The following is an 18,112-nucleotide window of genomic DNA, read 5'->3' as shown; positions in this document are numbered from 1 at the left end:
GTTGGCTCAAGTGACACTATCAGAACCCATCTTTATCTTTTCCTTTACAGATAATACACGACTACCCCCATTTTGCCATTTACAGTTTTTTTTTTTTACAAAGGTGTTTCACCTTCAGTATGTGTTCCTCCACAGAGTTCTCATATGAATTAAAACAGCTTACCTCATATTACCTAAGGATGATAAGTAGAGAGTACAGTGTACAGTTTATAAGAGTAAACTTATTATTTCAATTGGTGGATGGCTTCAGTCAGAGTCTTTGTTCTTTCATATATCTAACCAGCTAAAACCACTCCACTATCAGGATAGGGAATTTTTTTTTTTTTTTTTGGTTTTGCTTTTAATCAGACTTGAGGAAGGCTGACATAGTTTATTCGTTCTAGTTCCATTTCATGAGGAAAACGTAAGATTTATTTTAGTAATATGAAATTAGAAATGCATGAAACCTCATTATTCGTGGATTTTGTATTTGTGATTTTGCCTACGTGCTAAAATTTATTTATAACCCCCAAGTCAGGGCTTGTGGTGCCTTCATGGTCATTTGTGGACGTGCGCAGAGCAGGAAAAATGTTGAGTTGCCAGACCTGCGTGTTCCCGGTGAGGTGCCTTCTTATTTCATCTCATGCTGCAAACAAGTGTCCTTTGCACAGTCTATTTAGCACCAGTTTTACACATTTTTGTGTTTTTGTTGGTGATTTTGCCCAAGCCCAGTGCTGATGTGCTGTCAAGCATTCCTAAGTGCAGGAAGGCTGGGATGTGCTTTATGGAGAAAATAGGTATGTTAGATAAGCTCCATCTAGGCGTGAGCTATAGTGCTCTTGGCTGCGAGTTCAATGCCAGTGATCAACAATATACATTAAATAAGGTGTCTGTAAACCGAAACACACTTTAAACAAGGTTATGTATTGATCGGTTGATGAAAATGTGACTGGAGGCTTGCAAGAACCTAACCCTGTATCTCTCTCAGGATAATGGTTCAGCATCCGCTAATTCAGTGTTCTCGGCGACTTCATAGAACATAACCACAGTAACAACAATGGTTGCATTTGAAAGAGAATATTCTAGAAGTTGGAATTGAATGACAGTAGAAATGGAAATTGCTTAACTTAGGACTGGAAACTTCAGGGCCCAAAGGTCCCCAGGTGGAATTCCCACAGCTCCCCATCTCCAATTCCATATTTGCATGGATGTATAATTTTTAAAAGGTGGAACTGACCTATATTCCAGAAAATCTACTGAGATGATATGAATTAATGGCAAAACCAATTTCACAAAGCTTAGCAATTTTCTTAAAAGTGAGATGCCTGGTGGCTAAAGACAGTCTTTTCTTTTAAGTGAAGGGAGAGAGAAAGTGTAAAACTTAGAGAACTAAGCAGAGCTTTCTCACCACTGGCCTGTGGACGTCCCAAAAGGCTCGTTCTTGACTATCCAAAATTTTCCTCTCTGTCTTGTCCTTTTTCCGATCAATCCTGAAAGAGTGAAAAAGGGGAAATCAGAGGCCTTTAATTCTGTTTTTCCTCCATGATCCATGTGTCAGCTCTGTTCTCCCTTTTTTAGGAGCTTAGTGTGCACAGGGCTCTTGGCACCTGTGTGGTCCCTGCTTTCTGCAGAGCTGTACAATATGGGTGTATGGTTCCCTCAAGGTAACCTCAAGAAGCCCACACATGGTAAGAGAGCTTGTTTTCAGCTAGGTTGCAAATGACCAATTATGTGTAATGAACAGGGTGAACCTAATGAGGGTTCAGGAATGCAGCTGTCCATTTGAATTATTAAGATTTGGATTATTAAGAGCTACATAAGTTGTTGACATGCCCCACATCAAAGTGGCTACTATTGCATATTCAAATTATGGGAAGGAATATAACCATAGGCTTGTAGTGTTTCATCCTCAAATTTGAAAGTTTGCTTTAGATTCAGAATCAGTAGAAATGTCTTCAAAATGCCGCAATTATGTGTTTTAAAAGTCACTTAAACCATCTGGCTTCCTAAAAGCAAAGTAATAACACTAGTGTGTGACAACATCCAGAAGGCAAATATCTCTGGCCTCAGCTGGGAGAGGTACAAATTGCAAGACAGACAGACAGACAGATTCTTTATGTTGTGATCGCATAGATACGAGTGTTTAAAAAAAAAGCCTGTATTACTTCATATTATCTCTCTAAGTAAAAAGTAACTCGGATTAATTGCTTTGTAAGTGCTGGTTCTTGGCTCTCTTGGGAGTACTTTAGTTTATTGGACTGACTGAAATAAAGTCATAATAACCCTGTGATTTTTGTGATAGTTACTGTGTACTTAAATGGCCCACAATTATAATGTAATCACAGAGTTCATCAAAAAAGAGAATCGAGAAATACCGTATATGTACAAAGTGGCACTTTTCCCTCCTTTTATAACATTCGATGCTGTGTGATCCCGAAAGTGTAAATCAGCCCTCCTCTTCACTTCCCAGAGGCTTCTGAGTGCACTGGCTCAATCCTGCCTCCTCCTCACCTATTCACCCACCCTCCCGCTTTCTCCTTCCTCAGGGGCCAAGGCTCTTCCTGATGCAGCTCAGCACCCAGTGTCTGGTGTCCACCTCCCTCGGGGGTTTCTGGGAGAACCGGGGTGGTGGGCAGGCCTGTGGATTCATGGGTTGGAGGTAGAGACTGCAGAGGGAGGAGGAGAGCAATGACACCATGAGGCCCACTGGACCCAGTGACCTTAAGTCATTGTCATCTGTGACCGTACCTGTGATCAATGTCACCCACGCTGCCCAGAGAGTGCACAGGGGGTCCTCTGAAGACCCACGGGGGCTGCTCAGGTGCAAGTGGTGCCCAGAGAAAAGGTACTCAGCTCCTCCCAGCTCAGCATCCCTTTCCCACCCCCTCCTCTGTCCCATTTCTTCCATTATCACTTGAAGCTAAATCAGAGCCCATTGCTAGAAAGGACAAGAGAGAACTGCACCTGAGCAAGTCCATTTCCCAGAATCAAAAGGATCTGGTTGATGACCATGTTTGTGGGGTGGGGGACATTTACTACCCACTTCTCCTGTTTCCTTAGAGAGGAAGGAATTTCCACTACACTCGCTGGGAAGGAAGAATATGGGAAAAACACTCCAACTTTCTCCTCCTTTCATCTCTTGTAGACTTAACTTACTGGCAGACTTGAAAGAAGAAATTTAGAAAGCTGGGGCTTCCCTGGTAGCGCAGTGGTTAAGAATCCACCTGCCAATGCAGGGGACAAGGGTTTGAGCCCTGGACCAGGAAGATCCCACATGCCGCGAAGCAAGGAAGCCCACGCGCCACAACTACTGAGCCTGCGCTCTACAGCCGGTGCTCCGCAACAAGAGAAGCCACCACAATGAGAAGCCCGCACATCGCAATGAAGAGTAGCCCCCGCTCGCCGCAACTAGAGAAAGCTTGCGTGCAGCAGCGAAGACCCGACGCAGCCAAAATTAAATAAATAAATTAAATTAATTAAAAAATAAAAGAAATTTAGAAAGCTGAGGTCGGTCCTTCTGGGCCCTGTCTGGGTCAGCCTATTCTCAGGACACCTGTTCTCTGCGTGCAGTAAACTTACAGGGAGGTGGGGACAGCCCTGTAGATACCCAGCTCTGCCCAGGATGTTTAATTCCAGGGTAAAGATCTGTGGTCACAGATCCAAAATCATGTCCTATAACTAGTTTATCAGTAACAATCTGACATTTCAGACTCCAAATGTCTGACTTCTATGCCTTATTTCTGATTAGTTCTGAACCCCTCCCCTCGGGAGATACGGTGGAGGGGCCACTTGTTGGCCTGCCTAAAACTCCAGTATGTTTTCCTATGAAGACGAAGTTTCCAGTCCAACAAGTAAAGTGGGTCTGATGGTTTTTAGCCTCTGAGCACAGAAGAAGATTTGGAAATCTCCTTGGGAATAAGGTACATCTTCTTAGGACCAGAGTTCTACATTTGGGAGGAATCCCATTGCCTGCTGAAACACATGCTTTGGAAATTGTTTTAGAGTGCCATGGGTGACAGAGATGCAACTTATCCATCCTGAACTTGATTTCTACTCAGTTGCTGTCATGAGAGAGACAGTGACTAACCATAGCTGGCTGGCCATGGAAGGAACCCCCACTCTCACACCACCTCTGAATTCCAGAGAGTGTTTTTCTCTTTGCAAGGGTCTCTATTAAGTTCACCTACTTTACTTGTGCTTCTGCTTGCATAAAGATGAATTCCCACTTCCTTGCAAAGGCCCTCTGGAGTCTTGCTAAGTTTTCCTAATGAGAAATGAAAATCAACAAGAAGGCATTAATCATCGTAAGTTTGCACATCGACAGCTTTACTTATTACAAGGCAGCCATCTATTTTGGTTACTCCCAACAATACAGTAGGGCCCCACTTTAAATCCACTGGATGTGAACCCAATCTGACTTTGCACCAGACCCTGCTGTACAGAGCAGAACTATTAATATTCATTTACACACCCATTAAGTCTGATGCCTCTGTGGTTCCCCTGATTCCTCTTTTCTTGTGTGTTTTACAAGAACACGACTCACACAGCACTTATAAAGGCCACTGAAGATAGGGAGAATTGGTAGTGGTTGTTCATGCAGGATTTAGGGAAGGGATGAGGGGTGTGTTTGCAACTGATTGCAAAACCAAGAATGGATGTCTCAAGACTTGTCCTCCAGCAAGCAGAGGGCTAGGAAGGTGGCAGGGAAGGAGAACCCAGAGGACCTGGCATTAACAACTTTGAAAGTCCAGACTCAAAAGTGGGAAAGAAGGGAGTGCCTAGGTTTGTGATGGTCATGAAAGGAAAACCCCAAAACAAAAAGAAAGAAAAGGCATCCAGGGTCATCTTTAGAGGAAGAGGGAAGAAGTCTTTTCTCGAAGCCTGTAGAGTAGCCTAGCAGCACAACAGGATGGTGGGGAGGGGCGTTTGACAGGTCCCCTAATGACCCGCCTAATCCTGATGGAATGCAGGGCGAGAGCCCACATTATGCTGTGTATTTTCATAGAGCTTATGCCAACACTAACTGATTACCTTCATTAGTGGATTATTAACATAAAAGGAGCTTTGGTTGAAGACCAACACACGTGAACTCAGTTATTACCAAGGCTTGCTGTACGAGTACCTCAAAAAAACTGTCCCTTAGATTTTCCCACTGTTCACAGGAAGCAAAGCTGGTAAAGCCTGAATGTCAGTCAACTGGGGAGCAGTTACATAAATAATGACACAGTCATACCATGGAATACTAGGCAGCCATTAAAAATGAGAATGTAGATGATTATTACTGATATGGAAAGATTCTCAACATCCTTACAGTATATGACTGGACAAAGCAGCTTACACTATAATGTTTGTGGTGTGATTCAAGTTTTCTTGTTAGAAAAAAAAGGTATGTACAGAAAAAAGCTTAGGAGAGAAGGATTGCAGGCTATTTTCTCTCCTTTCTTTGCTGTTTGAATTGTTGTTTTTACAAAGGGATGATGTAATCAGAAAAAGTTAATAAAATTACTGAATTTTGAAAACAAAATGTCTTTTTAGTTTCTAACCACTTTTAGACAGAATTTCAACCTGAAAGAACATCTTAACACCATATTCTTTGCAAATACCAAAGCAGAATATTGTAGGATAAGAGAAAAGAAAACAGAATAAAATATGTCAGGAGTTGGTGCTGTCTTGTTTCCGTTTAGGAGCTTTTTTAAACAAGGGAACTACAGGGAAGGGAGACATGGGATGGAGGGGCCACATGCTTCTGCCATCTGGGTTGTTTCTGTAGGTCATATTCAGGAAGTGATGTAGTCATGCCAAAGTTAAAGCACTTTGCACTGGGCGCACAAAGAGTCAGACAGCAGTCTTCTAGAAGAGGGGTGACTGCTGGTGCGCAAGGGCAGATAGGGCAGGGACTGGGTGCCTAAGATGCTCAGAGCCACAGAACCACCATGCTAGGGATGCTGGGGAAAATTATAACGTTCCAACAGATTTATGTTTCACGGCTCCCTTGGATAAGTAAACTTTAGCCAGGTCCTAACACGCCCAGTAAACTCATGCACTGCAACCTGCACTGCTCTCTCCCCCCATTCACAGGTCCTGTGATGCCAGTGGGATCAAACAGGGTGGAGGGCCACGCACCAGTCCTGCTCTCTGACGGCATGCACATTCCCCTTGGGCTGCAGAGAGGGGAATGGTGGCTCAGTGCGTTGGTGGGCTTGGGTGTAGGTAACCAAGGGTGACAAAGTTTGGTAGAGTGGGGCCTCACGCTTGGTTTGGAAGACTGAGACAGCAAAAGTGGGAGGGACACTGGGGAGGTGGGTGGATCTGAGGTGCGATTCGTGCTGGATTATCCAGGGGAGGATTCTTCACTGCCCCTGACGTTGCCCCTCCGCCTAGCTGCCAGCTCTTCAGTCATTCCATGGCTCAGCAACACCTCCTCTGGAGGGTATAAGAAAAGCTGGCCAGTATCCTAGGTTTTCTGTGACCCATACAAAGTGTGGTTTCGGGGAAAGAGTTTGCAACCCCAAATTTTAAACATTTAAAACATTATCTGTGAATCTTCAAGTTCTCTGTGCCTTGGCTCTGTTAAATGGGAATGGATATGAGTGTGGCTGGGGCTCCAATTTCTGTAAGAAATCACACCTTGTAAAGAAGGTGGAGGTGGAGGAAAGCTGGGAGAGTATATTGCCATCTGACATACATCTTATCTTCTGGATTGGATTTGGTCCTTAGATTTTGCATTTACTGCCAAGCACAGGTGAATCAGGTATGAAGATGCAATTAAAAAAACTATCATATATTAAACTAAAAAATTATCATACAATAAATGTGTTTTTTTTCTTTTCGTGTATAGTACTATAAATTTTAACACATGTATATATATTCATGTAACCACCACCACAATCGGAATACAGAATGGTTCCATCACCCTCCAAAACTCCCTTCTGGTATCTCTTTATAGATGCATCCTGGAAGCCACTGATCTGTTTTCCCTCATGATAGTTGTGTATTTACAAAAGTGTCACATAAATGGAATCACACAGTTTGAAATCTTTTGAGATTGGCTTCTTTCACTCAACATAATGTCTCTGATATTCATCCAAGTGGTTAGATGAATAGTTTATTCCTTTTCCCTGAAGAGCAGTATTCCATTACATGGCTGTAGCATAGTTCATTTAATCATTCACCTGTTAAAGTGCATTTGAGTTGTTTTCAGCTTTGAGTTATCACACATAAAGCTGCTATGGACATTAGTGTACAGGTTTTTGTGTGAACGTAAGTTCTGATTTCTCTAGGGTATGTATGTAGGTATGTAAAAGTGGGATTACTTGGTTGTAGAGTATGTGTGTGTTGAACTTTATGAGAAACTGCTGAACCATTTTCCCAAGTGGCTGCACCATTTTGCACTCCCACCAGCAATACAGGAGAGCTCCAGTTGTTCACCACATCCTCACCAGCACTTGGCATTATCAGTCCTTTTAATTTTAGCCATTTTAATAGGTGTGTAACAGTATCTCACCATGGATTTAATCTGCATTGCTCTAATGGCTAATGATGGTGAACACCTTTGTCATCTTTGTGTCCTCTTTGGTGAAGTGCCTGTTCTAGTCCTTTGCCAACTTTTAATTGAGTTTTTTATTGCTGAGTTTTGAGATTCCTTTATTTAAAGAAGCAATTTATCATGATGGTAAGAGGAGCTGAGAATAAAAGAGGGAAAATAGAAGAGACTGTCTTTCCACTGTCTGAAGGGGTTGGGGAGGGAAAAAGGGAAAAATACAAGCTGAGAAAGAACTGCAGGTATTCTACACTCTCCTCCCATACCTTTCCTGGAAAATAATCATACTTACTGCTTCATAATCTGCCAGTTCCAGCCTTGCTTTATTCTGCATTGTCCTCTTACAGAGGTAGATGGCTGAAGGAAGAAGAGAAATTACAACATATACAAAACCAGCAGGGTGGTGGAATCGTAAATTCATCCACCCAGTTGTTCATCCACTCATCCATCCATCCATCCACTCATCCATCCATCCAGCCAGCCAACCATCCATCCAGCCAACCATCCATCCAGCCAGCCATTCCCCTCTATGTGCCCAGCCCTGTGCAGTCAAGAATACGTTTCTACGTGGAAGCCATGACACCTGACCTCTGGGAATCTGTCTGCAGGTCAGGATCAGATGAGGGCCACCATCTTCCAATCCTGACAACCCCCTTCATCCTCCTCACTCTGTTTCTCCCCAAACAGGGCAGAGGCTGTGTCCTGCTCAGCACGAACCCCTGCACCTAGCACCAGGGCCTGGCCTGCCAGGTGGAATGAGTGGACAGTGGAAAGGGAGGACAATTCAGGTGTCAGGAAGGGCTCAGGAAGGGCTCTTAGCCCTCAGTTGCCAGGATATTCTTTCTCAAACATGGCCTTCATCACTTCCTCTCCTACCTCTGCTTCTTCGGTATCTCCTTCTTTCTCTAGCGCCAAGTAGAACGACCCAGGGGAGATAACAGATGAATGGTATGAATGAACAATAGAATGACCAGGAGGGAAGGTCGGAGAAGACCAGGGCTGACCTACTGTTTGACAACTTAATTATACCAGGAACTCTAGTCAACTCCTTGCTGGGTTAACCGACCTCCTCCATGTGGTCTGAAAAATTTCCTGATGCAGCCTACGATATGCTGGAGCCTTCTGGTAGCGGCCTACTCTGTATGCCCACACCTCTGCTCACACAGTCGAGTCTGTGGGTGAGAGTCAATTGTGTTTGTTCTCAAACCTGCTTATGTTAGGCATACTTGTTATTTTAATAATGTACATTCACTTAGTATTACATGCACTGGTGAAATGAACGTGAAAAGAGAGAGCATTTTTGTTTCAATGATGATCCAGTTGAATGTTTTTTGAATAACCTGATAAAGGAGAGTCAGCTAAGACAATTGCTGATGAATTTGGTATAGGTGAGAGAACTGAAAAAAACGTGAAAAAATAGTAGAAATCTGAGCGGGGCCAACATACAGTTGCTTTAAAAGTATTTTCGAAATTCTTGATGCACTTTAAAGATGTCAAATCTGGATGGTTTAAGTGTGGTTTATTTAAGAAAGAAACTCAAATTATGGGGAACGATAATCAAAGAGAATCTTTCACTCTACCTCAAAAGGCTGTTGAATGAATGTTTCTTTGTATATTTTACATTAATTTGAGGTCATTAAGGTATGTATGTATCACTTTTTCATACCAACTCACCAACTTTTCCAATGAACCAAACAGCTACAGCTCTGCACTGTGTCAGATAAGGGGGTATCTCCTCTATTACAAGGTACCTCCTTTGTCACCAACTAGGCAGCCTGTGGAATTGGGGCAACCTGCTGCAGGAAGCCTGGCATGTCACCAGCCCCAGCAGACCTGGTCTCAATGACCCAGGAGAGGTGTAGGTCAGCGCGGGTGGCGGCTGCTTTGACGATGTTGCCTCAGACAGTATTTTGTATTGGCCAAATGTGAAACTCAGGAAAGTGTAACCCAGATTTGGTTTTTATTTAAGCAGAATCATCCCAAGAAATTTCCAACCCATCTGGCTCAAAATGGGCCAGCTAAGTTGAGAAGTAAAGTACCATGAGCGGAAGGCAAAGCCAGTACCTCTACTGATGACCACGAGCTACACGATCAAATGCTGGCGGCCCCCTTCCCGTACAGCTAATATCACAGGTTGGGCAGTTGGTTCACCATAACTGGGAAGGCAGCACGTAGCTATTGAGGGGACCTTCCTCTTGGCACAGACCTTCCCTGGGGCTTGTCTGTCTGCACTTCCTTGGTGCCTCAACAGTGCTCCCTCTGACACCTAACTAATCAAGTGACCACTGGCAACAAAGCCAAGTCCTCAAACAGGGCATCCAGGGGACTTGCTTTAAGCTCAGATGTTGGTTTTTCTTGGATGTGTAATTTCTCATTGAAAAATCTTTGTCTTCTTGCCCTCATGCTGGCATCTCATTGCCATCTCAATCTCGTGGCATCTCAATGTCGTGGCATCCTACCACGACAAAAATGGAACACAATTAAAAACTCTATAAAGTCAATAGATTCACGTGTTACATGTGCAATTAAACATTTAAAAAGTATCGAACCTATCCTATTTCAACGTCCTTAAAAAACTCACTCCCTTTCCAAGCTTTCTGTCTTTACTAGTGCCATCATAATTAACCTCAATCTCCTAAACTAGGGAACATATAAATCACTTATTTCTCTGTTGTCCTCGTACCCTCTAACTACTTCTTAGAACAATGGAATTTTAGCATTGGAAGTAACCTTGGGGACCATCAAGTACAGACACCTCATTCACAGATGGAAAAATTAAAGGCTCAGAGAAGTGAAGTGATTTACCCATGGACTAGCTGGTGGTAGAGGTGGAACTAGAATTGAGGTCTAGTTCAGAGGGATGTCTCCACTATGACATTCACTGCCCCATTTACTCATTCATTGATTCATTCATTCACCCATTTAAAAATCTGAGTGCCTCTTATGTGCCAAGCGGTATTTTAGGTCTGGGGAAATCACCACAATAGCAGAGCAGCTACCACATGTATGGAGCTTACTGAACATCAGGCAGTGTTCTAGGGACTTTCCAAATGTCCACTTATTTATCCTCATAATAACCTATGAGGTGAGTTCTGTTATTAGCCTCATTTCATAGATGAGGGAATTTTGCAGGTTATTCCCCATTGTTGGGGACCCACAATGGCCCTCTAAAGCTGCTGAATCTATTGTAAACGTCTCTCCTTGACTACGAAGGCCTTTTTATAAACTTGCCCATTCCAAATTATTCAACCTTCGTAATCATTCTTCATCAACATAAAATCTTTGAGTACTCAGATCAGACTCCTCACCATCCTCTTCTTGCCCCCATCATGCTGCCTCTCCCAGCCCGGGATGCTTGGAGGGTAAGCCTATAACTCACTCAAATCTGTGACAGAGCAATTGACACAGAGTGGGTGACCAGTACACGTTTGCTGAATGAATGAAAGTTTCCTGGTTCTTCATCAATCCAAGCCATATCTATTCTGAATTCTTAGCTTTGGTGTCACATCCTTTCTGGCAAGAGGGCTACCACAGAAAAAGTAAGATCGAACATCACCCTGGAGGTAATAATACCAACCACCACCATGGTTTTTATTGACTCCTTACTACATGCCATACACCTAAACTTATACCCATTTCTAATGAACAAAACAACACTGAGAGGCAAGTACCATTATTATTCTGGTTTTAATATGAGATTTCTAAGGCACAGAGAGGTTAAGTAACTTGCCAAGATCACACAGCTAGTGGAGCCAGTCAACAGTGGGCCCATTGTGCTGACATCTCTCTTGGTAAATACTGATTTTCTGGCTAAACTGGAAATGGCGATGAGTAATTTGCATCCTGCACTCTAAGTTCTCCATCTGACTTGCCAAAATGGAGGTACAGGAATTCAAAATAATTTTGCTTCAGGGAGAGCCTGACATTAATTGTTATTTTCATCCCTGTTCCTACTGCACAACTAAAATTACAAAAATCTGTAGAGAAAGGGAAATTGTGCCCTGCTGTATGCAGGGTAAGACGGCTGATGGTTGTGGGTTTATATTCAAGTAAATATTTGAATCTTACTTGGCCTCAGTTTTCTGGTCCCACTATCCTCCCACGCTCTCCATTGCCTGGAAAAATACTGGTTTTCATATTCACAAGGGCACATGGCTGCTGTATGGAACTGAGCTACAATTATTCAAATTCCAAGTTGGGCTTTTGTGAGCAGTATTTCAGCCCCAGAAGCACTTATTTTATGAGCAGCCAAGTGCTGCTTCCGTTCTGAGCCAGAAACCTGGCTGGACCCACTTATCACATCATTTAGGGCTCAGCACAGTTCCAGAGGGACCCGCAGTGGTGCCTGCACACAGCTGATGAGACAGTCACAGGGACCTGTCCTCTACATCAGGGCTGTGCTCCAGACTTGAAAACAGAACAACTGTAGCCTGGTAGGGCAATGACTTGCCAGAATTCTATCCTCAGGACTGTTCCCAATTGCTGGTTCCCCATCCCTCAGAAGTATAATCCAGAGGGTATAGCTTATCACAAGGTCTCAGGGACAGGCTCCCCAGAATACCACCCAGCTGCAGCTGGCTCTGCCTTCCTGTGAAAAGCATCCTTCAAAGAACCCACGGAGAAGGTGCAGGTCTCATCACGTGCACCAGTCCCAAGGAGAGCTGCTGTGGGCTGCCCCAGCAGCTGAGTTGGTGATAAGGGCACTGTGCAGAGGGACAGAATGAAACGAGCATCTGAGTTCAAATTCTGCTGTGTCTACCGAGTGTCTGTTAATCACCTTTAATAAAGAACCAGAACCCTCAGCAAATATTTACTGAGTGCCAACCATGCCTCAGGCATGCACTGTGCACTGGATAAGAGAATGAATGAGGTGGACCAGCCTGCCCTCATGGAGCTTACAATTGACCAGGCATCCAGACAAGTAGCACACAGTGTGAGAGGTATGAGGATGGGGCCTCTCTGGACCTAAACTTTATCTGAAGTATCGAGATAATGTAACTTTAGAAGACTGACATGTAGAAGTGTTAAACAGCCTTCACGGAGAGAATATGGCAAGAGACTAATAGATCCCTGCCTGGACAGAGGTAATTCCCTGCTTACCCAGCTCCCAGCTTCACCCACTCTTTGTTTTCTTAGGTAGGGTAACTTTTGTATACCCCTTCCACAGTCTGTTACACTTTCCCTCTAATGACCGACTATCAAAAACACCAATGAATTATTAAAAAGTCTTAACAAGTCTGTGAGAAAGGAAATGGACAGGGGGAGGTGGCACCTTGATCCAGCCCTCCTTGAAACCCTGTCCCAGGAAGAAGTGGTCAATAGCCACCAGCCCAGTTCTCCATGGCCCCACAGAATGAGCATTAGCCACACTTGATAGAACTTTTCTTCCCTTCCCCTATTCCCTTCCAATGGCTGCACCTTTCAGCGTGCACTGTCTTTCATCATTATGTGGAACAGGAACCTTAGTACATGTCAACAATATGAGAAAGGGTTAAGCAGGGCAAAGACCCTCCCTCCTCCTCATGCACCATGGTTGCCCAGACAGCAAGGATTTGCCTTCTGCATTCCCAGGAGTAACACTAAGTGTGGGCCGCAGATTCAGTGCTTACCGTAGTCAGTGTTTTCAGGTTCCCAGCAGTTCGAAGGCCAGAAGTATGGGGCCTGCAAAAGAGCACAGGTGTCAGGACTCAGAACGCTAGCACTTGCCCTCCCCTGCCTGGGGCCCAGGGGCAGCCCTCCCCTGCACCCACTGAGGACCCCTCCCTATGACAGGCTCTGTCCACATGCTGACACCACACGCTAACTCTCTCCTGTTCTTAATGCAGCAGAGGCCAGTCAACATTTTAATCTATGTGTTGAGAAATGAAACCTGAGGTAAGCCAAATAAATGCAAAAACGAGAAACAGTTTACAGGGCAAAAACTTCTTATCCCGAGGTAATAGAAGTCTAATACAGAAGTCAGACTAGCACTGTTTGCTGGGGCACAAGCCCCAAGTTCCTTTGCCCTTTGCTAAGGACTGAATGGTGTCCTCCTAAATTTCTATGATGAAGCCTTATCCCCCAGTATGACTGTATGTGAAGTAAGGAAGTAATTAAGGTTAAATGAAATCATAAGGGGGGGGCCCTGATCAGATAGGATTAGTGTCCCTATAAGAGGAAACACCAGAGAGCTAACAACCTCTCTCTTTCTCTCTCTCTCTCCACCCTGTGAGGACACAGTGAGAATCAACCATCTGAAAGCCAGGATGAAAGCTCTCCTCACAAACTGAACCCTACTTGAAAATCTTAGACTTCCAGCCACCAGAACCATGAGAAATGCATTTCTGCTGTTTAAGCCACCCAGTCTGTGGTATTTTGTTATGGCAGCTGAGCAGACTTAGACATCCTTCGACCCTGTCTGAAGAACTCCACTCCTAAACCCTTTGGTTAGATCTTGACACAACCCCCTATCCTCTGCTCCAATTCACTGCGGGACAAGATCTGAGGAGTGGGAATGGTTGGGAAGTGTTAATAGGTAGTGAACAGAAACTGCACACCAGGAAGGCAGCATGATATAGTAGAAACATCAAGGACCCTGCTATCAGGCTGACCTAGGTTCCAATCAAGGCTGTCCCCTGGATTTACTCAATGCCCTGTTAATTCTCCAAGTACCTCAGTTTTACCAACTGTAAAATGGGAGACATTAATCCCCCCAAAGTTTGTTCTTCAGAATAAATGAGGAGATAATGTGTAAAGCACACAGTGAACAGTAGGTTCTCCGTGAGGGATTTTTACTACTATGCGGGTAGGGCAACAAATGGCCCAGACAAAAGTTCGCTTGGTTGTCCCAGTGCTGGTGGGAGGTAAGGGTTGCTCCCTTAAATACTGTCAGTTTTTTAGGTAGTTCTAATCTGAGATCAGATGATGATGAGAAGAAAAGGTTCTTCAGGAGGACAAGCTGCATCCCTACCTGGAAGCGATAAAAGGTGCCGTCATCCTTCATGGTGAGAACATGGTCCGAGATTGGAAAGATGTAGCCCTGGGCGGCTACGAGGCTTCCCAAGTGTATTGCTTCAACTTCAGGGACAGGGCAGAAGAGAGAGAAGTAATTAGGAAGCCGTCAGAATGCAGGGCTACTTAGCTGAAATGTAAGTGGGGCGGGGTGGGGGGAGCAGAAAGGCAACCGGAAGTCAACTATCATCACCCCCAGGTCACTGCATGATTGGCTGATTGATTGGTTGATACCTTCCGATAGGGCTGCACTGGGCGGGGGGGAGATGTCAATGGTTGGGGAGGGCCACATGTGTCTGGATTCCCTGGATCCTAGCTCTGAGAATCTGACATTGTTAATGCCCCTAAAGCTTCCAGAAGAAAGTCCACCTTCCCAGTTAAGACCCTGGGCTTTGGTGAGGATAAGCCTGTATTTAATTAAGTGAGACGCTTCACATAAAGTGCTTAGCAGTGTCTGGTGCAGGGTAAGTGCTGTCAGCCCCGATTCATATTTTTAGTTTCATCCATTTTTTTTTTAAGTCACTGCCAGCAATGAGCATGCAGCCCATAGAGCCTTCTGACTCACATTGCATTTCCAGACATGACAGTCCCACCAGCGATGAGGAGGGTGTTACCCTTCTTTTATGGACATAGAGGGAAAGCTCAGTATCTTAGAGAATTGGAGGATGGGCAGGCAGTGCAGTGGGCAGTAGCCTAGGGAGGCCAACCTAATAGAAATACTTATATTTTTGCCACAATCAACCTGCTGTTTTGTTACTTTAGCACCAGCCATAAATAGATTCACATACGTGGTTACAAATTTATATTTACTCTGAGCAGAGCTAAGAAAAAAGAAATCTAAATGGTCCTATCATACATGATAATCTTTCACAAATATAAAAGTACTCTAACTGATAAAAACTAATTTTGGGCTGTAGAAATTATTTGACACACTCAGGGAGTCTCTAGGAATTATTAATTTCATAAGCTCTGAATTTTTTAAAGTGACTTGTTCTGGTTTTATTTGCAAACTCTTGAAGAGTCTTAGCAAATAATTAAACCTCAGTTGTGGATCAGGTAATGTAATTTTAAGAGCTGGCTCTAGAAGGCTGTTCCGTGACAGTGTTACAACTTTCAAGAGGTCGTATATAATCCAGCCGTTTTGCATATTGAGAACCTGCTCTTCTCCTTTGGAAGGAGCGTACACTTGTAACCGGGAGAATCAGAATGAATGGAGTTGTATTTTACTTGCTTAGTGGTGACCAGTTGGCTTTTGAAGTCTATATGCTTCAAGAACCATGGGTCCAGCAGAAAAGGGAAGTTTCATCACCTGCAACTGCTCCTTCTCCAGGGAAGGAAGAGTAAAATCCAGTAAGAAGGGGACTTTCATGTCACCAATCTAGGAGCTAGAAGTCTCACGTCATTCTTCAAAAGGCTTTCGCTTGGAGATGTGGCAGATGGGAAGGAAGAAGAGAGGGAGGGCAGATGTTGGATACCCACCTTCCCAGGGCTTTTGTTTGCCTCATTTCTGCTGGTGAATTGTGCTTAACTTCTCCTGCTCATCTACATCTCAGAAGCCCAGACAGATCCCAACACCTTCATGTCCTCCCAAGGGCATCAAAGTATAATAGACCGTCATAGATAAGACTCTTATCATTCGGGACCTTTCACAGAAGCTTCTCGTACCGGCACCAGTGGATTCCTGAAGCCTGTTCTACCACTAGGGGGTTCAGGGTTCTCTGAATATACCATTACTGCTGCTACTACCACCACTGATGATAACGATAAAATACTTGTCAGAAATAGGATGACTGTTCTAGAAGGGCAAAGGAAACAGTGCTCTTGGAAGAGAAGAGACCACCACGAAGAAGGGTGACTCTACATACATGTAAATGAACTGGTAAAGACTTATTCACTCCAGTTTTCACAAGTGAACAATCAGAAGTCCAGGCTGTGTAAGGCAAACACGTAGGGTAGTTGATTTGGTTTTTTTCCTTAAAAGGATTAGCATTCATAGTTTCCCCCTGAGGATTAAGAACTTGACTAGAGTTAAGAATTTTCACTAATCATGAGAGTGGCCATTAATCATGATGGGGAAAAAGGCTAGTGTTCTGTTCATGACCTGCTTTTCTGGCACTCAGATTTCTGGCGCCTATGTTTAATTGAACTCTATGTAAGTTGTATTGTTTCATAGTCAATAGTCTATTAGGAGCATCAGATTAAAATATAGGAATGCCCGAGCTGACATACTGACCCCGGCAAGGAATCACAGCTGAAGGTCAGACACCTAGAATGGGCACTTGAAAAAAATCTTTAAAAAGCAGAGCAATTGAAGGGCATTCAAATTGAGGTAAATAGGTCTAATCCCCAAGAACATCAGAATACATTAGTGGATGTTTGTAAATATGACCTTCAGGCAGCAAGAATACTTAGTTAAGATGGGGAGTATATAATAAATTCAGAAAAGTTTTCTTATCTAGAATTTTCATTTTATTCTGGAACCCTGCATTTTCTAATTTTGCTATGAAAGTAAATTTTACTGCTTATTTGCTGGTGGGAGGACAGATATGGAAACTGTTTTACTGGCCAGGGTTTGCTGTTGTTTTCCTGGTGAGGTAATTGCATTGCACAATTAAAGTTGAAAAAAAAATCATTCCTTCACTTCTTGCAGAAGCAGAGAACAGAAGCAGTCTTAGCAAATAATTAAACCTCTTAATTGTGGATCAGGCAATCTAATTTTAAGACCTGGCTCTAGAAGGCTGTTCCGTGACAGTGCTACAACTTATCTTTAATTGCTGTGGCTAACCAGAGTTCATCTCATTTTCCATGTTATTGTATTGGGCTCTTTGGCATTCTAAAGAGTTGCTCATTTCCTTCAAGGGTGATTTAAATTTAAAGATAGGAATTCAGTGGAGAAAATAAATTAATTCTATTTGTAAATAGAGTGATTCTACATCTTGGAATTCACGTGTATAGGCCCAGTTCTCAGGAGGATAGGAGAATCTGGTTTGGAATTTGGTTATGGGTTGTTCACTAATATCATGGGGGTAAAGTCAGGGTCAAGGGTCAGGTACCTGGGTCCTCAATGGAGAGGTTCTTCATAAGCCACTGCACAATGTCAGTACCTGCAAGGATAAAGCAATGTCAACGGAAGGCCTCGTGGATGTTTAACTCTGTGCCAGAAGAAACATGGTTACCCAAGAGACTCCTAATTCTAATTAGCACACACCTGGAGAGCTAGGTAATACTGACACTTTTCCATCCTAACCAACCCTTTCCATCCATTAGTATGCTTCTGTAGTCACAGTCCCATTCTTTCCCCCCCAAAATCCACTTCTGATGACTCAGGATGGTCTTGTATCCACATTTCTCTAGGGCGCTTCTGGAGGGGCCTTCCTGAGAATACATATTTTGACGACAGGCTAGAGGAAGTCTTATCATGCCTGGCCCCAGACCATTTCCTGAGGGAGGAGACTCCTTTTAGCTCACTAGCCTCAACTGACAAGGCCTGCCCAACACAGATGACCTCACAGGTTCCTGAAAAAAATCTCTACTTCTGGCCTGGGCTCATCCGGAATGAATAAGCCCCTGTGTCTGTGGGAGAAACTTCTATGTGTTCACCAA

At 43.8% G+C, this 18,112-nt stretch overlaps 1 protein-coding gene across 1 annotated transcript in view; it reads right to left on the bottom strand.

Moving 5' to 3' along the window:
• RGS6 (regulator of G protein signaling 6) overlaps positions 1-18,112 on the bottom strand; it is a 581,826-nt gene that overhangs the window by 84,542 nt on the left and 479,172 nt on the right. Inside the window, exons 4-9 of the mRNA XM_082617819.1 lie at positions 17,563-17,613; positions 14,469-14,575; positions 13,129-13,180; positions 7,812-7,876; positions 4,167-4,243; positions 1,388-1,469 (exon numbers count right to left, since the gene is read on the bottom strand). Of these exons, the coding sequence (XP_082473945.1) occupies positions 1,388-1,469; positions 4,167-4,243; positions 7,812-7,876; positions 13,129-13,180; positions 14,469-14,575; positions 17,563-17,613 (434 nt within the window). The remainder of the gene's footprint in view (positions 1-1,387; positions 1,470-4,166; positions 4,244-7,811; positions 7,877-13,128; positions 13,181-14,468; positions 14,576-17,562; positions 17,614-18,112) is intronic.

This window comes from Mesoplodon mirus, assembly GCF_964341445.2.
Source record: "Mesoplodon mirus genome assembly, chromosome: 4".
Classification (NCBI taxonomy): domain Eukaryota; kingdom Metazoa; phylum Chordata; class Mammalia; order Artiodactyla; family Ziphiidae; genus Mesoplodon; species Mesoplodon mirus.
Note: the sequence above shows the minus strand (reverse complement) of the source record. Positions and strands in the feature narration are given on the sequence as shown.